This window comes from Brassica rapa, chromosome A09 (genome assembly GCF_000309985.2).
Source record: "Brassica rapa cultivar Chiifu-401-42 chromosome A09, CAAS_Brap_v3.01, whole genome shotgun sequence".
Classification (NCBI taxonomy): Eukaryota; Viridiplantae; Streptophyta; class Magnoliopsida; order Brassicales; family Brassicaceae; genus Brassica; species Brassica rapa.
The window spans coordinates 16,996,343-17,017,814 of NC_024803.2; the positions used below are offsets into that span (position 1 = coordinate 16,996,343).

Sequence of the window (21,472 nt, forward strand, 5' to 3'; positions counted from 1 at the left end):
AAACAAAAACACTAACAACAATACATGTATAAATGTAATGCCTTTACAAAACCTTGTATGTACACAGAAAGAACCAAAGTAAGGCCATCTCCCAAAACAACAACATCCTTGAGTTCTCCTAAGCGATTTATGTTAATCATCACCGCCCGTCCAAAATAGAGCTATTCCAAGACGACAGAGACACAGACAAAGACTGTAGTCTGACCTGCTCAATGGTCGGATGCGACGAGCTTCCATACGAAAACTCTCTCGAACTTCGCCAAGATCCAAACTTCATCACCATCCATGACTCAACATCTTCACAACTTTCAGCCCCAAAGACCTCAGCCTTCTCACCTTCAAACACTTGAACCACTTGTCTCATCGACGGTCTCTTCGCCGGATCAGGATGTGCACAAAGCAAACCAAGTTGCAAAACTCTCTCCGCCTCATCACTACCTTCTCTCATCACCACCATCCTAGGATCAAGCCCACTAACAATCTCACCCTTCTCCAACAACCCCCAAACCCAATCTATCAACGGCCTCTTCCCTTCTTCAATAGGTCTCCTCCCACACATCACTTCAAGAACGAGCACACCGTACGCGAAAACATCGGTCTGTGTCGACGCACGTCCTGTCTTAACCACTTCAGGAGCTAAATAGCCAGCTGTACCGACAACCCTGGTCGTCCTAATCGCTTGCTCATGTCCGTGAACCCTAGCTAACCCAAAATCACTTAGCCTAGGGATCATGTCACGGTCAAGCAACACGTTACTAGCTTTAATATCTCTATGTAACACCTTAGAGTCCCATCCTTCATGTAAATACAATATCCCCGAAGCTACACCTTTCAAAATCTGTATTCTCTCGTCACAGCTAAGCACATGTTTCTTCTCATCTTCTTCGAAGATCCACCTGTCTAAACTTCCATTCTCCATGTAATCATACACCAACATGAAGCTCCCAACCTCTTTCTTACACCAGCCTCTTAAAGAAACCAAGTTCCTGTGTTTTAACCGACCGAGACTCGAGATCTCAGCTACAAACTCCCTCATCCCATCGCTGCTCTCCTGCGAGATCCGCTTCACCGCGACTTCTACAGCTCCTCCTTGCAACAAACCTTTATACACTTTCCCATTCCCACCGACACCAATCACATTCTTCTCGTCAAACCCTTTGGTTCCAGACTCAATCTCCTCGTAGGAGATTCTGTGAGGCCAATACTCCATCTCCCAATCCTCCATCAACGCTCTCTTCCTCGCTATCTCCATCCTCCTTCTCACCACAACAAACGTAACAAACCCCACCAAGGACAAAACCAAGAGACAGATCAATGCTAATACAAACACAAACCATGTCTTTTTCAAGATTGTCTCTTTAGGTATAACGAACGAAGGCAAACCAGTTGTGATCAAACCATCACTCAAGGAGAAGTTAGAGTTACTAAAACTCCAAGCTAAAACCTTATGAGACTGTACTAATCTCCCTGTAGCCGCCGTGAACCCGACAAACATCTCCTCCTCCATAACTCCAGAGAGGTTCAGTGGCTTGCTAAGCAAGGGAGTCTTAGGTCTAATCTTACCAGCGATTTGTATAGTAACGTTGACTATGGAATCTTTATAATCAATCCAGACCTGATAGTTTCTTCCGTTGTTAAGCTTCAAGGGCTTAAACACTGGTCTCCTCTCATCATCTCCCGACCAGAACCCAGACGTGTTGGAGAAGACAGATTCAAGCGAGTTTAAATCGATTCCGACATGGTTAGCGTCGATGTCTTTGAACTCTTGGTTAGCGAAGACGTCGAACTCGACGCCGAAGACGTGGTTGGTCGGGTCGCCGTTGTTGGTCAAGTTGAAGAGACCCAGGTGCTGAGCGGAGCTTGTTCCGTTGATTCCGGTGGATGGCGCGAAGAGGAAGACGAGGCCGTGGCCGGAGAGGACGGCGTTCTTGGAAGGAGCCATGGCGAAGATGAAGGAGGTGGAGAAAGGGAGGACGGAGGAGGTTGCTGGGTCTTTTGTGCGGATGGTGGTGTTGTATAAGGCTCGGCCTGTTGAGTATGAGGTTTGGTTGGTTAAGGTGAGGACTTTGGATTCGATTGTCGCGTTTCCGAAGAGAGAGAGATGTGAAGGAGAGTCATCGAAGCCGTTGAAGAGGAAATCGACGGCTGAGATTGGGTTTAGAAGAAGGATGAGGAGAAGGGTGAGGAGAAAGAGAGGAGCTTTCATGGCGGAGGGAAGAAGGCGAAGAAGCTACGCGTGAGGTTAAGTGTCATACTTGGGGATTGGTAATGGCTTTTGAGCTAATAATATTAATGACAGTTGTTGAAAGGGAAAGTTGAAAGGTTTGATTTTTCATAATGACTAGTATTTTTTTATTCACCGTTACTGTTTAGTTTTGTTTCGTCAAAGTATATATATGACTTTGGGATTGTTGGGTCATTTTCTTGTACTTTGTTGTACTCTTGGTCTGAAAGTTACATATGAGTTATTTAATACGAAGCGAAGACTTTTGCACAATTTCCTCTTTGAACAAAAATACGAAATGTCCTTAATAAGCTCAACTACAATAGCCGTCAAACTGGAGAAGGAGACGTTTAGACAAAAACTAATATAAGTATTTGATGTAGTTTTAGATCTAGAAGTTTATAGCACCCGCATTGGGAGTCGTTAAGGGGAAGTCCTTAGAAAAAAAATAATTAAATAATTAATAGACCCTACCAAAACTTAAGGATTCAATCATTATTTAAAATCTTTAAATAAGAACTCTTTCTTATTGAATCCTTACACTATTTGCGGGTCCCCACGACATGTGGCGATCCGCGATTGGTTGATACATATTTTATTTTATTTTTTAAAAAGAAAAAAAAAATAATACTTAAAAAATTAAAATACACTTTTCTTAAGGACTCTTCTATGGGTAACATCATTGCGGGTGCTCTTATAACAGCTTAAAATTTCATATTATTATTTTCTTTAAATAATCAGTTCTATCAATTATTGAAGTTTAGATTTTGTTCTTACTAGTCAGATGTTACCTTTTATATTGTAATTTTGGTCTCTTTGTTATATATTACTGATTTAATACCAAGAGAAGACTTTTGCAAGAACTTCATTATCAGTATATGTTTTATAAAATACTACTCAATCTGTTTCATTTTAATTGTCGTTTTATACTTGTACACATAAATTAATAAAATATTTAATTTTGCATATTTTCAAAATAAATACATCATTTACCAATACATCTAACCACATTTTAATCAATAATAGATTGGAATAAAAAGTCAATAAATTTTACATTAAAATTATAAAACGACATTTATTTTGAAACGAAAATTTTACTCTACAACCACACTTAAATTAAAACGGAAGGAGTAATGTATTTTATTATTAAATTTTAAAAGTAGAAGGCTGAGTCAATGAGATTAAAATACTTTGTAGAGTTGTTTGAAAGATTTTCATATGGAAACAGTTTCTCACCATTTGTCTCCCTCTCTTTCTTTTCCAGAGAAACTAGTAGAGATTCAATGATTGATGCTCAAAATATTTTTGTTTTGTGGTCAAAACTCTAAATTTCTTTATTAAGAATTAAGTTTTAGATTTTGTACAAGATACCAATATTGAAGTATTGAACTTTATGTCTACTACTCCGTGTGTTTCAATATAATTGTGTTTAAGGATTTTGTACATAGATTAAAAAATACAAACTTTAATACAATTTATCTTGAATACATAAAAATATCATTAAATAAAACTAATTCAACCAATAAAAAATAATAAAGTATTTTGTAATTGGTCAAATTAAATTTTGTATAGAATAGTGAGAACATCAATTATTTTACAATAATTGAAAATTATTCCCTCCGTTTCAGAAAGATCCACATTGTAGAAAAAAAATTGTTTCAAAAAGATACATTTTTTACCTTTTCAATGTATTATTTAATGAAAAAATATAAATTTTTAAAAAGTTAATGGTGTTTATTATTATATATTTTTTCCTTAAATAAAACCTATGGAATTACCTAATGTGATTAAGATATATATGACAATTAATGATTTTAAATAATAAAGATTTACTAACAATCTATACTTTTTAATCATTTTTGTTTAATTATTTATTATTAAAATAAATTACATAATTACATTAATCATATAAGAAAAATTTAGATTTTCTGGTATATGTTGTATTTTGAATTTTTCAAAACGAGTATAAATTACTAAAACTGTTAAAAGTCTCACATAAACTTTTGTGATCAAGATGTAAATTTTTTTCTATAATAAGATACAATGATTATAAAATTATATGAATAAATAATTTTATTTTAATATATGTTTTTGTTAATATATATCATATAGTTCAAATTCTATACATCATATGAAAATACATGTTTATACTTTGATATTTGCGTTGAACATATATTGAAAAGTTAATATTTTAATTTTGAAATCTTCATTATTTTTTAAAATGATTATAAATTATTGAAACCACTAAACATTCCACATTAAAAAGAAAATCGTTGGTGTAAAATTTGGTTACACAAATATACAAATAATCATAAAATTATATGAGTAGAAACCTCATTTAATAAATATACATATTAAAAGTAGGGGAAATTACATGTTTACCACTTTTATGGTACCACTTTTCATTTTTACCACCACTAAGGAGACATTTTCAAAAATATCTTTTTCATTAAGTAGCAAAAGACTCTTATGCCCTTGTTATTTATATATATAATAAATCATTATTTAAATAAAAAATAAAAAATAAAATTAAAAAAAATTGAATTATACTTTTCAAATTCGATTTTTTATAAATTTTTTTTATTTTTGTTCCGAATTATTTTTTTTTTTTTCAAGTTTCTTTTTGAAAAACGAAAATTATGTTTGAAATTATTTTTAAAAGTTTTTTAAATATTTTTTAAGAATTTATTTATATATTTATTAGAATCCTATATTTCACATTCCAAAAACCCTACCCCACCCCTTAACTTTAAATCCTAAGTCTAGATTAATTAACGATAAGAGTATAATTGTCTTTTACCCTTCATTAAAAGTAAGGGTAAAAGTGGTTAGTGTAAACATAAAAAGTGGTATTATAAATGTGCTATTTGTAGAAATTTTTCTTAAAAGTATATTATATATTTATGTTAATATCATTTAAATTTAATTATATATCATATATATTGATAAGATTGATTTTATTTATTTATTTACCCTAAAATAATTGCGGATAAACAAGTGCGGTCATTTGATTTATATGCGTACGCCAATTTATTACATAATAGTAACTGACTTTTTAATTATTTAATATATAATTATTATTTTATTAATTCATAATATACAGAAAAAACATAAAATAAGTAATAAATATAAAATATTTATTATGCACAAGGCGGAGAGCTTAATCTAAGTATGTATCTCTTTAATAATTTAAATCTTAAGCATTTTCTAAATCTTAGGTCAAAACAAAATAACGAAATAAGAATAAACCAAAAAGTCAATATTTATATCGAGCAATAACCAAAATGAAAAAAAATATTAAAATAAAAAAAATATTGAAGATAGATAGGATTGACACTTGAATTCTCGTAATCATAATTAACTTTTAAATTGTAAATTATGATATAAAACCAAGTTGACATAGTTTCATTGTAACCAAATAGTAGACCTCAGATTATTCGGCCTAAACGTTAGGTTCTTATGTGATAAGTGATATTTTGACCTAAATTATTTTTAAAAATGGGATCAGCTTATTAGTAAACAAATTATGTAATTAACAAAAAAAAATTAAAAAAAATTATTCAAGGGCCAAAAATATTAATTCAATCAAAAATATAAATATATTTTTCCATACGATATTTTTAAAATAGTTTTCATATAATTTTTTTTTTTTTGGATTAATCTGGGGGTTTCCCAGGTCCATGAAAAAGCCCATACCAATCTCCAAGGGGAAGTGCAGCCCACGGATAAACCCTCTCTCCGGGCATTCAAATGGACCCTAAAGCATGGGCCCATATCTGTGTTAGGTGACGAGGATAATTGTGATTTAGTTTCGCGCAGCAGGTGGATCGAATCTGAAACATGTTGGTGTCTTAGTCTCGTCTCCTTACCACTCGACCATAATCACCCGGTCAATTTTCATATAAATTTACCATGTGCAAGACGCATGTCTTATACTAGCGCATGTCTTATCCTATCCTAGTTAGATATGAAAACGAAAGGGTCAAAAGACTAAAATCTTTTTGTGAACTAAAACAAGATAAGATGGGCGTTAAATGATTTGTGCAGCGTTCACATAGGTAAAGTGTGGGGAAAAGAAGAGAAATCCGGCGTTTAAGGAGTTATGACGCAGCCAGAATGTTCTTGGTCAACGCGTATTTGCCTTAAACGCACAAAATTATTAATATCGTATTTGGTTTAAATTAGATTAGAAATCTGCCAATCTTTGGACATATAAAACTATATCCACAAATATGATTCTTTATAAAATACAGCTGTACTAAAGAAAATACAGCAAGAAATGTTGAAAATAAAAGATGACATGCTAGAAAGAAATTATGTATCATATAAGGTCAATTATATACTGGTAAACGTATAAATAATACTAATATGTAATGGGTGATGAATGACGAGTGGTGTTTATCTGAATAACAAAAGCATTCTTTCAAATATTATGCAGTATATTGCTTACACTATCAATATCATTTCATATCTAAAAATGTATTATATTTGGAATTTTCATCAATAATTGATAGAAATTCAACAATTTTTTTATTTAGAAAAGAACAATAATACAGAGACAAAAAAATCAATAAATAAATAAATACATAGATCAAGTACTCAAATGCAATGTTATAAAACTAAAAATATGTCAATTTTTTATTAGAAGTTGACGCTTTTTAAATTGGGAAAATTCTATTAAAATACCCCAACTAATTTTATTAAACTTTTTAACACTCAAATTTTTTTACTATCTAGTTTAATACTTAAACTAATTATTTTGCTCATATTAATATATAAATCTTGAATATAGTTTATTTCTAAAAAACAAATTTATTTTTTTATTAAAATTAAATTTTATTTTTTAAAATTTTCTCATTATTTCATAAATTTTAAAATAAAATAGATTTTGAAGATTTTGAAGATTTTAAAAATTTTGTTTGAAATTTACTAGTATTTTTAACAAAATAAACAAAATTTAGATATTAAAAGGGGTACAGTTTTAAAAGGTTGTGTTTTTAAATGAACAAAATAATTAGTTAGAATATTAAACTGAGTAGTAAAAAAAATTGGATATCAAAAAGCTTAAGAAATTTAGTTAGAGTATTTTTATAGAATTTCCATTTTTCAAATTTGAAACATATTTTAGTTATTAGAATAATATTGATGATAATAGAAAAATAACTCATAATAGTTCATGGATATTGTCATGTGAATCATATAATCTGTTTTTGTCTAGGCATCATTTTCGTGTAGCTGAAAATCATTTTTCTAAAAATTTATTCAATATTATTATACAGGTAAATAATGTTTGATACTTTTTAAGAAAACTTGTGACACATGTTACAAAATTTAATAGCTACTTTCGCAATTGTTAACCAACATAAAAAATTTGGTAGATCTCTTGCATAAATATTCTCCTGTAAGGCACATATATTTATATCTCTAACTGGTAAAAGTTTGTCAAAACTAATAAATTACTTTTATAGTTTGTTGATTATTATCTTTAGATGTATGCTTTTGCTATCTTGTACTAAACCTTTAGTGTTAATGGTAGTGGTTGTTCAAAAAGAATAATTACATATTGACTATTTCTCCTAGCATTTTTGTTGTTGTTGTTCAACCCATATTTTATTTTTCAGTATTTTTAAAATTTTATTAAGAATTCCAAATGACTTATTTAGCGAACCTTTTTAAGATCTTTATTTTTAGGGTGAAGTAGAGAAAATAGCAGAGTTTACACTCAATAACTCAACAAAAAAACAAAACTAACAAACTAACCAAAATTACCTTCTCTTTCTTCTTTTCTCTTCCTATCTCCCTTTACCTTCTCTCTAAAAAACTAATTTTGATTTTTGTTTTAGTTATTTCATTAAATTTGACACAAACATGGGTTATATAGTTTTGGTGGTGAGTTGGATTAAAAACATATAAGTGCCATAATTTTCCAGCTTCAAAAAGAAAAGTGACCATAATTTTAAATATTTAAATTAAGAAAATGTGTATAATATTTATTCAAATTTTGTAAAACATTCAAACCTAATTTTAGAAAACAATTTTTTTTTACAGAAATTTAAATAAATTATTTTAAAATTAAAATTAAAATACATAAACTATAGATAAATATTATAACTTCTACTATATAAAATTTTGTAAATAAAAATAATCTTGAATTTTTAAAACGCGGATCAAAATATATTAATGTAATAAATCTCAGAAATCATGAACTGGAAAATGTATTTGAAGTTAGTATTTGTGATATGCACCTGCAAATGATAATTAAAAAAGCTCAATGATAATTAAAAAAACTCAGCAATGTATAAAGGAAGCAACAACGGGGATTGCCTTTGTTTAGAGTCTAATATAGAGATTCTTGGGTGTAAACCTCATAATTTCTTGCATTTTTCCTATACAAGGTAAATAATCCCTTTTATATTAAAGGAGAAGCATTGTAATAAATGCATTTACACTATAATAGACAAGAGGTAGTCTCACAATGATTCGATAATAAATATGCTAACGCATTCACACTATATTCAAAAATGTGTTCATACTATATACTTTGTATTTTTTAATATAAAACTCACATGCATGGTTCCAATAAAACTTTGGATTTTTCGATTCAAATCAAAACAAATAACGAATCAAAAGCTACATTATGTATATATCTCTCTATATATATATATATTATTTTTATTGTTTACAAATAAAGTTGAGAAAAATATTTATATATTTTGATTCGATTCGTTATCCGTTTTTATTGGAACAAAAAAATATAGATACGTGTAACTCTACGAAACAAATCAATTACAAAAATACAATAAAAAAAAAAGCAAATCACAAATACCAATACTTTTAGGAACGAATATCAAATTTGATCTGTTATATGCATATATGTACAGAATTATATATATATATATATACATATATGTTATATATATTATAGTTTATATAAGTTTTACAATATTTTTATGAATTAAATTTATTATATTAGGTATTAAAATTTAAAAAGTTAAATAATATTTTATTTTTGTAATAAAAGGTTATTATTAAATTTTTCAATTATTTTTAAAATTTTATTTTATTTATGGATCAAATCTAATATTCTTTAAAATTCTAAATCACTTTGGATATCAAAGTCACCGACTATCCAAGTGGCTAAAGATTGAATCGACATCAATGCCTCCAAATATCCGAATATTCGATCTGTGCCCACCTCTATTTACGGATACAATTGATTTTTCTTTATATAAAAAAAATTCACTAATGTCAAGGCCTTTTTAATTTTCAATTAATTTTAATTTTATCTTTCATGTATTATTTAGAACAAAAACGTTATTTAATATTAATTAACAATATCTTTATATATTTGTCAACTATTTCTATATATTTTTACATACACATACATGTGCACCTTGATGTGAGAACCTTGTAACTAAGTATTTACCACAACTGAAGTATCTATTTTTTTTTTGGAATTTGAAATATTTTTTTCTTAATGCTTCTTTCACTACCGACCAAATTGTAGTGAAATGATTTGTCATAATAATTTTCTTTTATTTTTCTTGAAATATTATCCATTTACAAACTATGATAACTATTGGTACGACATGACGACTATCTAAAATTAATATGAAAATAAACAAATAATAGTAATTTTTGGTTTTTACTGAAAAAACTAAAAAAATCAAACATTCTAACCGAATAAACCAAAATAAATATTAATTTAAAATAATAGTTATATTTTAGGAGATTAAAAATAAAAAAATAACTTAAAACTGAACCGTTATCCAGTTTAAACAGATTTAATCTGTTTTTATTAAAAATAACGAAACTAAAAATCACATCCCGCGCAAGGTGCGGATTATTATCACCTAGGTTTACTTTAATTCGGTTGCATCATGAACTATACAAATCTTTTCTATTAAAAGAGACGTACCATTTTTATCTACTACAAAATAGTCATACTAGAAGTCTAGGTTCATATTTTCAAATAATTTTTTTATTGTTTACATTAGTTTATTTAATATATAACATTTCTAAATAATTATAAAGATATTAATAACAAATCAATTTTAACTATAAATTTAAATTTTACTTTTAGGAATAACAAAATCTGTTGAGAAAAAATCTAACAAAATCTTTTTTAAAATTTAAATATTATTTTAATTAATGCACTGATTAAATTCGCAATTAGTAGTATAATATTATTATAAATTAATTTTAATTAAATTTTTATTATAAACAAAATAATGATTTTTTTTGCTAATTTTATAAATTTTGTAAGTATATTCTACATTATATTAAAATAGAAGTAATTAATGAATTACATATTAAAATTATGTTTTTTTGCAAACATATTAAAATGATGTTGAATTGGTAAACCAACATATTTTGAAAAAAATACTTTCATTAAGATAAATAAATAAAATATCATTCACCATTTAAAGTGACTAAAATATCATTCACCTTTTAAAATGATTAATATTCATATATTATGTAATAATTTTTACAAAAAATAAAATTGTTAACATATGATAAATTTTAATATTTAGAACTATATATCATCTGTTTAGTTATTTTTAAAATAACAGCAATATATTATCATAAATTATTATATATAAAATAATATAAAATTTATATTTATAAATGGAATGCTACCCGCACGGGTGTGCGGGTTAAAATCTAGTACTCATTATAACGAACTGATTTGGAATAAAAACCAATTTTTTAACTAACCCGAGCCATTTGTTAAATAATCCCGTAATCCCGGGTTAAATTTATGAAACCCACCCAATTTTAATAATTATAAATCAGAATAAATTCAAAAGGGACGAATTAAATAGATGGGAGTATGCTTAGAGCATCTCCAAAATAAACTCTATAACTTCAAATATAGAGTTTTTGCTCTCTGAAAAAGAACTTCAAAACTTCAAATTTAGGGTTATGAAGTTTCATTAATCAAAACTCTAAATTTGAAGTTTCATCGTTTTATTTACATTTTGGTCCTTATAATTAATTATACATCTATGATTCATAAATATTTTCTCATTCATCTTTTTAGTTTTTAAAACTTTTGTATATCTTAAATATTTCAAATTTATTTTTTATAAATTTAAATTTTATACATAATATTTTTAAAAAAATATACCAGGGTTTTCTTTTAAAGATACATGAAGACATAATTATTACACAAAATTAAATATTACAACAATACTAATTGATTAGTAAATTTGCTCCGGAACTTCTAAAATATTGTCAAAACAAATTTTGTGTAACCGAAAATGGAGCATTAAGAAAATGATTTTATGTAATAATGTGGTATTTTGCTTGTAGTTTAATATTTAATTATGTATTTTTATTTATAATTTTATATTTTTAATATTTTTATTAATTAATATTACTAGAATATTTGTATATATATGTGCTAGTTATTTATAATTTTTTATGAATTATATTAATTATGATAAATATAAAAACCGTAGTGTAAATTACAAATAATTTTGAAGTTAGATTTGAAGTTTTGCTTTTGGAGAATAGCACTTTGAAACTTCAAATATAGAATTTTGCAAACTCTATAATAAAATTTTTTTGGAGATGCTCTTACGTGAAGCTTCTCAACGAATTTTGAAGATTATGCTTCTGGGATTTTTTCAGCACTGGTATGTGGAAACACTTGCGAGTTATAAATATGGCTTGGTGATAGATACTACCCGGGAAGAGAAAAAAAAACAAACAGAAAGAAGATATCCTAGGATTAAAGCAAAAAACATGAGTAACCAAAGAAGCAAACAGTGAAACAAACAGAGCGCATAGTACATTTACGAAGTCATCACCACTAACTCATCAGTGTCTTACATTGACAGCTACATTACTTGCAATTACAGGAGAAGCTGATAATGATGGGAGTTGTGTTAGAGATGAAAGGCTATCTTGGCTGAGGCATTGGGCAGTGTGCTGAAGATGGATAAGATGATGTATACTCGGCTTCTATGTCATCATGCTTTCTTTTGAACTCTTCATATACTTCAGCCCTCCTCCTCTTGAGTTCAGCTGTCAAGAGTGAATTCTGTTCACAAACAATTTTAAGAGTCAGTCAACACTGGGGAAGGTAACGGGGTATTATATATTAACAACAACTAACCTCTTCTTCATAGTTCTTTTCGATCTCTGACTGTCTTTGACTCTTGTCAAGTTCAAGCTGAAGGTTACTGAACATACGTAAAGATGATGTATGGTCGGAGTTCTTGGCTGTATACTCGGCTTCTACGTCATCATGCTTTCTTTTGAATTGTTCATTTAGTTCAGCACTCCTCCTCTGGAATTCAGCTTTCAAGAGTGATTTCTGCTCACAAACAATTTAAGAGTCAGCGAAGTAGAGGTAACCGGGGGTATTTTATTGACAACAACTAACCGCTTCTACATAGTTCTTTCTGATATCTGATTGTCTTTGCAGCATCTCCAGTTTACGCGGAAATGGATCACTGAACACAGGGGGAACAGGTTGAGTGGCACTCTGTCCCGGAGCTGCTACACCTGCTGAAGACTCCACAAAACCTTCATGGCCAAGGGGCATTATCAGATTTTAAACTTATACTGAAATGCACAAAGGGAAGTAAAACCGACCAGTTTCTGCTGCAATATTTTGGCCTTCAGTGTTTGCTGATGATAGGTCAGCCTGATTAGTTCCAACCAACGGAGATGGTAGAGAGCATTCATCCTGATCTGATACTGCACCTTGACCAGCTGATGTGGGAGTACTCACAAAACGTTCTTTAAGATACTTGGCTCTACAATGTTTTAATGAATGTGTAACATGTTAGTAGAGAAAATGGAGGCTACATAGATTTTGGAATCTTACCTTGTTCTCCCTTTCGAAGAATCTTGACTAGCTGTTGAGGTATTGCCACTGCTCTCTAGGAAATGAAGTTGCTGTATCTGACAGGCAAATGGTGTTGTATAAGATTCTTCTGCCTCCAGAACCCCAGGCTGAGTGGTGATGTCAGTTCTCGAATGTGGATATCTTGGATATTGTGCTGCTTCTCTTCCTAGAGAGTATTGGACATCACCAGTTTCAGCTGGTCGAGTAGGTTCTGGACTAGTTTCATCAGACACAGTAGGATATGGCGTTAAAGCTACACATTCCTCCTCTTCAATGACACGGGGTAGAACATCTGAGCAGCCTGCGGTTAGTCATAGACATGCAAAATAAGTTAGAACCGTGGAAAACAAATGTAAAGCTACGGCTAAGCAAGGGCTCACTGAAAATTTGACCCTCCTTAGACTTTTTTCAAATCTCGACGAAGGCATCTTCTTTCTCTTACGAAGAGAATTAAAAAGATCCTCAACCCAAGTCCTCCTGTCCAAATTCTATCATCAGTAGGCAACAGTAATGAAATATTCAAAGTGATGCAATAGAAAAGTTATTACCTGGTAGTTAACACTACGTCCTTATCAACCCTTGGACGGGGAGGAGGTGATGGATGCCCTTCACATCGAAACATATTTCAAATAAACTATAAGTTAGTAGAAGGTATACAGGTTAGGCATAAAATATGAGACTTATGTTGTCTGTTCACCAGAATGTTCACGTTCATGTTCTTCCTCAGGACAATCAGAGCGAAACTCAGACGTTTGATGTCTTTGAGAAGTTAACACTTGTTGAACAAGATTAGGTTCCTTCTCATTCAAACTTCCAGTGCGTTCAGTCTCGTTATCATACTGTTCAGAAAAGGTCAATTTAATATTAAGAGCAAAAAAGAGTATTGAAGTAGTGTGTCCAAAGTAAGCAATCAAACGTTGATTGAAGTTCATACGGACCTTTGAGAAGAACTTGAGCTCACGCTTTTCGGTCAACTCCAAAATGAAAGTCTCCTCAGCTCGTACTTCATTGGCGAGACAGAATTTTTCCCATGTAGGACTTTTGATGTGCAAGTAGCACCGAGATCCACCGTTCTTTTTTAGTTTAAGCATCATCGTATAGGTAACTCCATCTTTAGCCAGTAGAATTATCTCCCCGGGCTCGAGTTTATTCACTTTCGTGAAGGTGTCTGGTAGTTGCTGCAAAAGATTCATAAATTAATTAGTAACTTGAATGATTTGAAGAAACTGAAGAGAGAGGCGTCGAAAAGCCATCTCACCTGTCTACCCTTTTCAAAGCTATACAGTGAAGGAGTTATCTTCGCAAACCGGCTACTTAACTCCTCCTTTTTTTTTCTGCGGGTGCATAACTGAAACGTAGGTTCTTTCCATGCTAAATTTGCAACTTGTTTCTGGTGCAAAATTCCGTCCAGCCAGAAAGTATGAAACACCCAGTGTGCGTCAACAGAAGTCTCGCATGGCATGCTGCTCCTTCCTCGTTCATCAAAACTACCGACAGCTTTTTTTTTGTCAAACGTTTACAGTTTTGGTCTACGAAAGCTTTGGGCACAAGCTGCATCAGTCAGTAATCAAAGATTTTGATCTATCAGATTTTGTGTTTGAATCTGTCACATCCAACTTCAAAACCTGTTGAACAAAATGAAGACCATTACAAAAAAAAAAAAAAAAAATAGTGAGCTTCAAAAACGTGGCAAGATGTTGATTTATTTTAGTATTGCTTCAAGTTTTTTTTCTTGGTTATATTCTAACAATGCTATATAAGTTTAGTTACAGCGTAAACCGTTCACTAAAAAGACAGCAATAAGAGAAACAACAGACCTGATCCATGGCTTCCTTTAGCAACGCGGTAGCTTTATCAATTTGCGTTCTATCACCAGAAATAGGAACAGTCATTTCCTTAGAGCCACCACCTTCTTCTTCGACTGGTATTAACTATAATGACAAGTACTTTAATCAGTTGTAAACACAGACCAAAGTGTGGAAGTGATCGCTCAAAAGTCGGGTGTTCTGTCTGAAGGCCGAAGGTGGAGTTAATTGGGCTTGCTTTTCAACAGCAACACGGCTGGGTATTCTGTGTTGGGCCCGAATGGTTTTCACAGAATAACTTAAGCGGATGGGCCAAACGAATGGTGAGGCCCATATGTATCAGGTTATATAAGTCAAGGTGATCGTTCGTCGAGTAGTATAGCATCATTTCGTGTTGTACTATCATTCTTTACCTGATAGAGCTGTAATCTCCTCATCACTACGAAGTGAGTAAACTCCTTCGATCTGACTAACCATAAATATGCAGCTAGACTAATTAATGTGCATGGTCACATCACATGGCCTGTTGTTTCTCTTAATGATTATCCTTGTTTGGCCCCTAATCATGTGTTGTTTTATCTAATAATTTGCAGAGAAACAGTTTGAACTCAGTTGCTTTGGGATTGCTTGGATTCGAGATAGTTCAGCTACAACTTCGAGAGCACCAGTGAGTAGAACATGGAACATGAAAAGAGATTTTGAGGAGTAATATTGTATCTTACAAATTGTTTATTTAGAGACTCATGTTGTCTATTACAAAATACTATATTATTAGAGAAAAAGACTAGGATAGCACCAAACCAACACTACAAGAAAACAGCGGTATTCTCACGGACGTTCCGACGGAAAATGAATTCCTCGGAATATATCGAGGAATTTCCGAGGCAATTCCGAGGAAACACAAAATTTGGCTTCCTCGGAATTTCCTCGGAATATTCCGACGGAATTCCAAGGAAAATTCATCTCGTCGGAATATTCCGACGGAATACCGAGGAAACTAGTATTCCTCGGAAAAAACCGATGAATTCCGAAGAAATATTATAGACGTTAGAGAGCCGTTGGAGAGCCGTTGGGGGATTTTAAAAATTCCGAGGAAATTCCGACGAACTAGCCGTTTGCATCGGAATTCCGTCGGAATTTCCTCGGACCGTCGGCAGGATTTCAACTATAAATACAAGCACCCCTCTTCCTCTTCATTCACTCCATATCTTCATCCTCCCTCTCACTTTCTTTACACACGAATTTGATTCATAAAAAACATGTCTTCTTCAAATTATTTTCGTTCTTGGATCGATCGACCTCATTTGGATCCGAACACGAGATTGCTTACGGAAGAATACCAACAAGGTATAACCGAATTCATGGGGTTAGTTCACCGACAACCGGAAGCAAAAACAGGTATGTTAAGATGTCCTTGCTCTAATTGTAAAAATAAAAAAGTTATTAAACAATGAGATGTTTGGACTCATCTATATTTGAGTGGGTTTACACGAAGTTACAAAATTTGGTATCATCATGGAGAAACTGATTATGAACATGGTAGTACTAGCGAACCTCAGCCAGCGGTTAGATTAGAAGATCCAATTAGAACGGATGTAGATTACGGTGTAGGTACTGAGCAGATGGTAAATGATCATTTTAGAGGGGAAGATTTACCCAATGCCGAAGCTAGGAGATTTTATGATATGTTGGATGCTGGAAAGCAACCATTGTACGAAGGTTGCAGAGATGGTCATTCAGCTTTATCATCTGCTACAAGATTGATGGGCATTAAGACGGATTATAATTTGGCTGAAGACTGTGTGGATGCGATTGCTGATTATGTAAAAGGTATTCTACCCGAAGATAATGTAGCTCCTGGCTCATACTACGAGGTTCAGAAACTCGTAGCTGGTCTTGGTTTATCGTATCAGGTAATAGATGTATGTAGAGACAACTGCATGATTTAGTGGAGGGCGGATGAACAGCGGGTTTCATGCAAATTTTGTGGGAAGCCTCGTTATAAAGATACGAGTGGAAGAGTTCCATTACCATATAAAAGGATGTGGTATTTGCTTTTGACGGAAAGGTTGCAGAGGCTGTATCTGTCTGAACGCACAGCGCAACCAATGAGATGGCATGCGGAGCACTCAACAGATGGTGAGATCAGACATCCTTCAGATGCAAAAGCGTGGAAGCATTTCCAATCAAAGTATCCCGACTTTGCGTATGAGAGAAGAAATATCTACCTTGGATTATGTACTGATGGTTTCAGCCCGTTTGGCAAGAGTGGAAGACAGTATTCTCTATGGCCAGTCATTCTTACACCATACAACCTACCCCCAAACTTGTGCTTGCGACGAGAGTTTTTGTTTCTCTCGATTCTCGTTCCCGGACCAGAGCATCCTAAGAGATCACTTGATGTGTTTCTTCAGCCACTAATATATGAGTTGCAACAACTATGGGCTCAAGGTGCTGAAACATACGATGTTTCGTATAAAGAAAACTTTCAAATGCGGGCAGTACTAATGTGGACAATAAGTGATTTTCCAGCATATGGTATGTTATCTGGATGGACAACGCATGGAAGGCTATCATGTCCATATTGTCAAGATAACACTGATGCTTTCCAACTAAAACACGGAAGGAAAACGTGTTGGTTTGACTGTCACAGGAGATTTCTACCACCAGATCATCCATATCGTAGAAGTAGGAATTTGTTTACGAAGAACAAAAGGGTGTTTGACAGTCCACCTCCGGAAATTCGTGGGAAAGATTTGAAGACACAACTTAGAGATTTTGGTGCAGAAAGGACGCCAGACGTCGGTGGACATGAGCATTTTCCGGTAGATGGTGTTGGAAACCTACATAACTGGCACAAAAAAGTATTTTTTGGGATCTGCCATACTGGGAGGATCATCTACTAAGGCATAATTTAGATGTCATGCATATTGAGAAGAACTTTTTTGACAATCTCATGAACACGATCCTTAATGTTCAAGGTAAAACAAAGGATAATTTGAAGTCAAGACTGGATTTAGTCGATATATGTGATCGTTCAGAACTTCATGTTGATGAGAGTGGTAGGGCTCCTTTTCCCATATACCGACTTGATGCAGCGGGAAAGGATGCGTTCTTTGATTGGATTTCAAAAGATGTGGAATTTCCAGACGGTTACGCATCTAATTTGCGTAACTGTATCGACAGAAAGGAAAGAAAGTTTACTGGCTTGAAAAGCCATGATTGGCATGTAATGATGCAGTGCCTCCTTCCGTTTGCCTTCAAGGAACTATTACCACGAAATGTTCATGAAGCAATTGCAGGGATAAGTGGTTTCTTCTGCGATTTATGCACAAGATCAGTGACTCTTGAAGGTATTGAAAATTTGAAGACTAACATAGCTGTGATTCAGTGCAACCTTGAGAAGATATTTCCTCCCTCATTTTTTGATGTTATGGAGCATCTTGTTATTCACCTGGTAAGAGAATTGGAACTTGGTGGTCCTGTGCAGTATAGATGGATGTATCTGTATGAGCGGTATATGTTTCATTTGAAGAAGATGGTGAAAAATTTAAGTAGGGTGGAAGGGTCTATAGTCGCACAGATGATCAATGAAGAAACTTCAAACTTTACCGAGTACTACTTTCCAGCAGAAGTTCAGACCAAAAACAGAAGACCTGCTCGGCATGATGATAGAGGCGAACGGGCAACATATCATTGGAAGGTTCCAGACATTTTCACAGACGTTGGACGACTTATCGGAAAACCAAAGGACCGTCGGCTTACTGATCAGGAGCGCAATCATTTGCAAACATATTTACTCACCAACTGCGAAGATGTTCTTCAATATGAAAGGATTTTCATGGCAGAAAAGCGGTTAGAATATAGATACGCCACAGAGGACGAATTAGAAGAAATGAAGCAGAGAGAATTTGGTGGATGGATGTTTACTTATGTGAGTGATGGTTTGGCCAGAGGTGAAACATTTGACGATTGGATACGCGAGATGGTCGTTGGACCAAACTTTGTTGTGAAGTCATATCCGAGATTTTGTACTCGAGGATATGCATTCACAACTCAGAAGAGGAGACGTTCGAGTACGACTTACGATGCTGGTGTTTGTTCTGCATCAGGAGATGATGTATACTACGGACACATAAATGAGATTTTGGAAATCAAGTATTTGGGCATGGTTGGATTGCGCTGTACTGTTTTCTATTGTGATTGGTACGACAACACTCCAGATCGAGGTGTGAGAACAGATGCATTTGGTGTTACATCAGTAAATTCAAGACGGAAGCTGCAATATTATGATCCTTTCATTCTTGCTTCTCAGGCCGATCAGGTTTGTTATATCAAGTACCCCCGGGTAAGGAACAGAGATGATCCATGGGTTACTGTTACAAGACTCAACCCGAGAGGCCGAGTTCAGGGAAGTTCTGAGCTGGAAGACCCACTACAACCAAGCACATCCAGCAACTTAAGTGCAGCAGAAGATTTAGGTGGAGTTGTCCTTGTAGTCGATTTAACCGACTTCGGAGAGGAAGCCGCCGTTCACGTAGAGGATGAACCAGTGATTGGAGAGTTTCACCAAGATCCAGATTCAGATTCATCTGGTGATGACGACTCGGAAACAAACTAGCGTCGACTTTTTTTTAATTTTTTTTTTAAATATAAATACCGAGGAAATTCCGAGGACAGATAGGTTTTCCTCGGAATTTCCTCGGAATAGATCTTCTCGATTTAAAACCCCAAGTTCCTCGGAATTTCCTCGGAATTTTCCGAGGGAATTCCGAGGAAATCTTTATGTTCGTCGGCATTTCCTCGGAAAATTCCGAGGAAATTCCGAGGAACTTGGAGATTTGATTATAGATTCTTTTTCCTCGGAATCTCCTCGGAATTTTCCGAGGAAATGCCGACGAACATAAAGATTTCCTCGGAATTCCCTCGGAAATTCCGAGGAAATTCCGAAGAACTTGGGGTTTTAAATCGAAAACAACGTTTTACGGATTGAATAACACGTATATAACCTTCATTAAGTGTCTTAACCAGATTATGATGTTTGGAACTAGGAACTTTGGTGTTTTATCCAATAACACACTTTTACGATTGCATGAACGAAAACCACACAACATAAGAGAAACACTTATACACTTTAATAAATGGTAAAAGGAATACTTACAATTATTTTTGAAATTGTGTTATTTCATGGTTTATGATCATCTATACAAAGAATCCTCAATGGTATGCATTATAATTGTATAAGAAATGAAATACGGCGAAAATAATCGATGTTTTAAAACCCCAAACCATGGTTCCTCAGAATTTCCTCGGTAATTACCGAGGGTATTCCGAGGAATCATGGTTCCTCGGAATATTTTCATTTAACCGGGTAAACCAAGCCGCCAAATATTTCGGGAAAATTGAATCAAAGAATTCCGACGGAAATATAAAAAATTTCCGACGAAATTTCGACGGATAGTTTCCGTCGGACGCCTCATAATATTAGGGCGAGCCCGATCTTCTTCCCCATTTCTCTCTTTCTCTCCGCGCCGCACAGTCTCTCCCTCTCGCGATTTCCGGCGACTCCACCGTTCTCTCTCGCGATTTCCGGCGAATCTCCCCTAATCCTCCCCCATAATCATGTAAGAACCCTATCCCACTCTTTTAGGTTAGATTTGTATGGTTTTTAAGTAGATTTGATGATTTTGGAATGAGATTTATAGATTTTGTTAGGGTGAATGGTAGATTTGTGTAAAATCGAGTTTGATTATGTATTTCACTTGATTTGATTGTTTTTTTTAGTTTTTATTAGTTTTGTGGTTATAAAAATCGAATTTGTAATTATATATATATATTGAAAACGTTTTTTGTATATAAAATCTATTTTTTGCATTTTAAATTCATTTATATATTTATTAAACATTTTTAAAATCTATAAAACTTTTTTTAAGATTAAAAATCATATATATTATATTTAAAATCATTTTTTTGTGGTTATAAAACGTTTTATGTATTTTATATATAAAATATAAATTTCTATATTTATTAAACATTTTTAATATTATGAAAACTATTTTTTGTAATTATTTAACATTTTAAATATTTTTAAAACTATTTTTCGTAATTATTAACTGTTTTTGGGATTTATTTAAACTATTTTTTAAATTTTTAAACTATTTTTTATTTATTAAAACTTTTTTTATTAATTATTAAACTATTTATATTTTTGTGATTAAAAACTATTTTTTTTAACTATTTTTTATTAGAACTAATTTTTAAATATGTTTTTTTTAATTAAAATTATTAGAACTAATTTTTAAATATGTTTTTTTTTTAATTTACAGGTCTAATGATGATCAGATCGGGTCTCGCCAGCGTCGTAGCCGGGGTGGTATGGGGAGCCAGTCTCGGGGTTCTTCCAGCCATGTTCAGGATTCCGTTTCGCCCCACAGCTCATACCATACATCTCCCTCTCCATTACTCGCTCCTGCTGCTCCCGCTCCCGCTGCTGCACCCGCTCCTGCTCCTCCGGGTCCTCCGGGAGTGATGAGTGTTGCGGAGTTGGTTCGACAGCCCGGTCGTGACCATCTTCCCTATCTC

General features: G+C 32.8%; 1 protein-coding gene across 1 annotated transcript; it reads right to left on the minus strand.

Moving 5' to 3' along the window:
* LOC103839791 (L-type lectin-domain containing receptor kinase VII.1) lies at positions 1–4,037 on the minus strand. The gene has a single exon (XM_009116276.3). It carries the CDS (start codon positions 2,204–2,206, stop codon positions 140–142), a length of 2,067 nt encoding a protein of 688 aa, XP_009114524.2. The 5' UTR covers positions 2,207–4,037; the 3' UTR covers positions 1–139.
* Positions 4,038–21,472: the final 17,435 nt, after the last annotated feature.

Bases quoted from the DNA above. Each gene is read 5' to 3' on its own strand.
- LOC103839791 (XM_009116276.3), bottom strand. From the start codon at position 2,206: ATGAAAGCTCCTCTCTTTCTCCTCACCCTTCTCCTCATCCTTCTTCTA.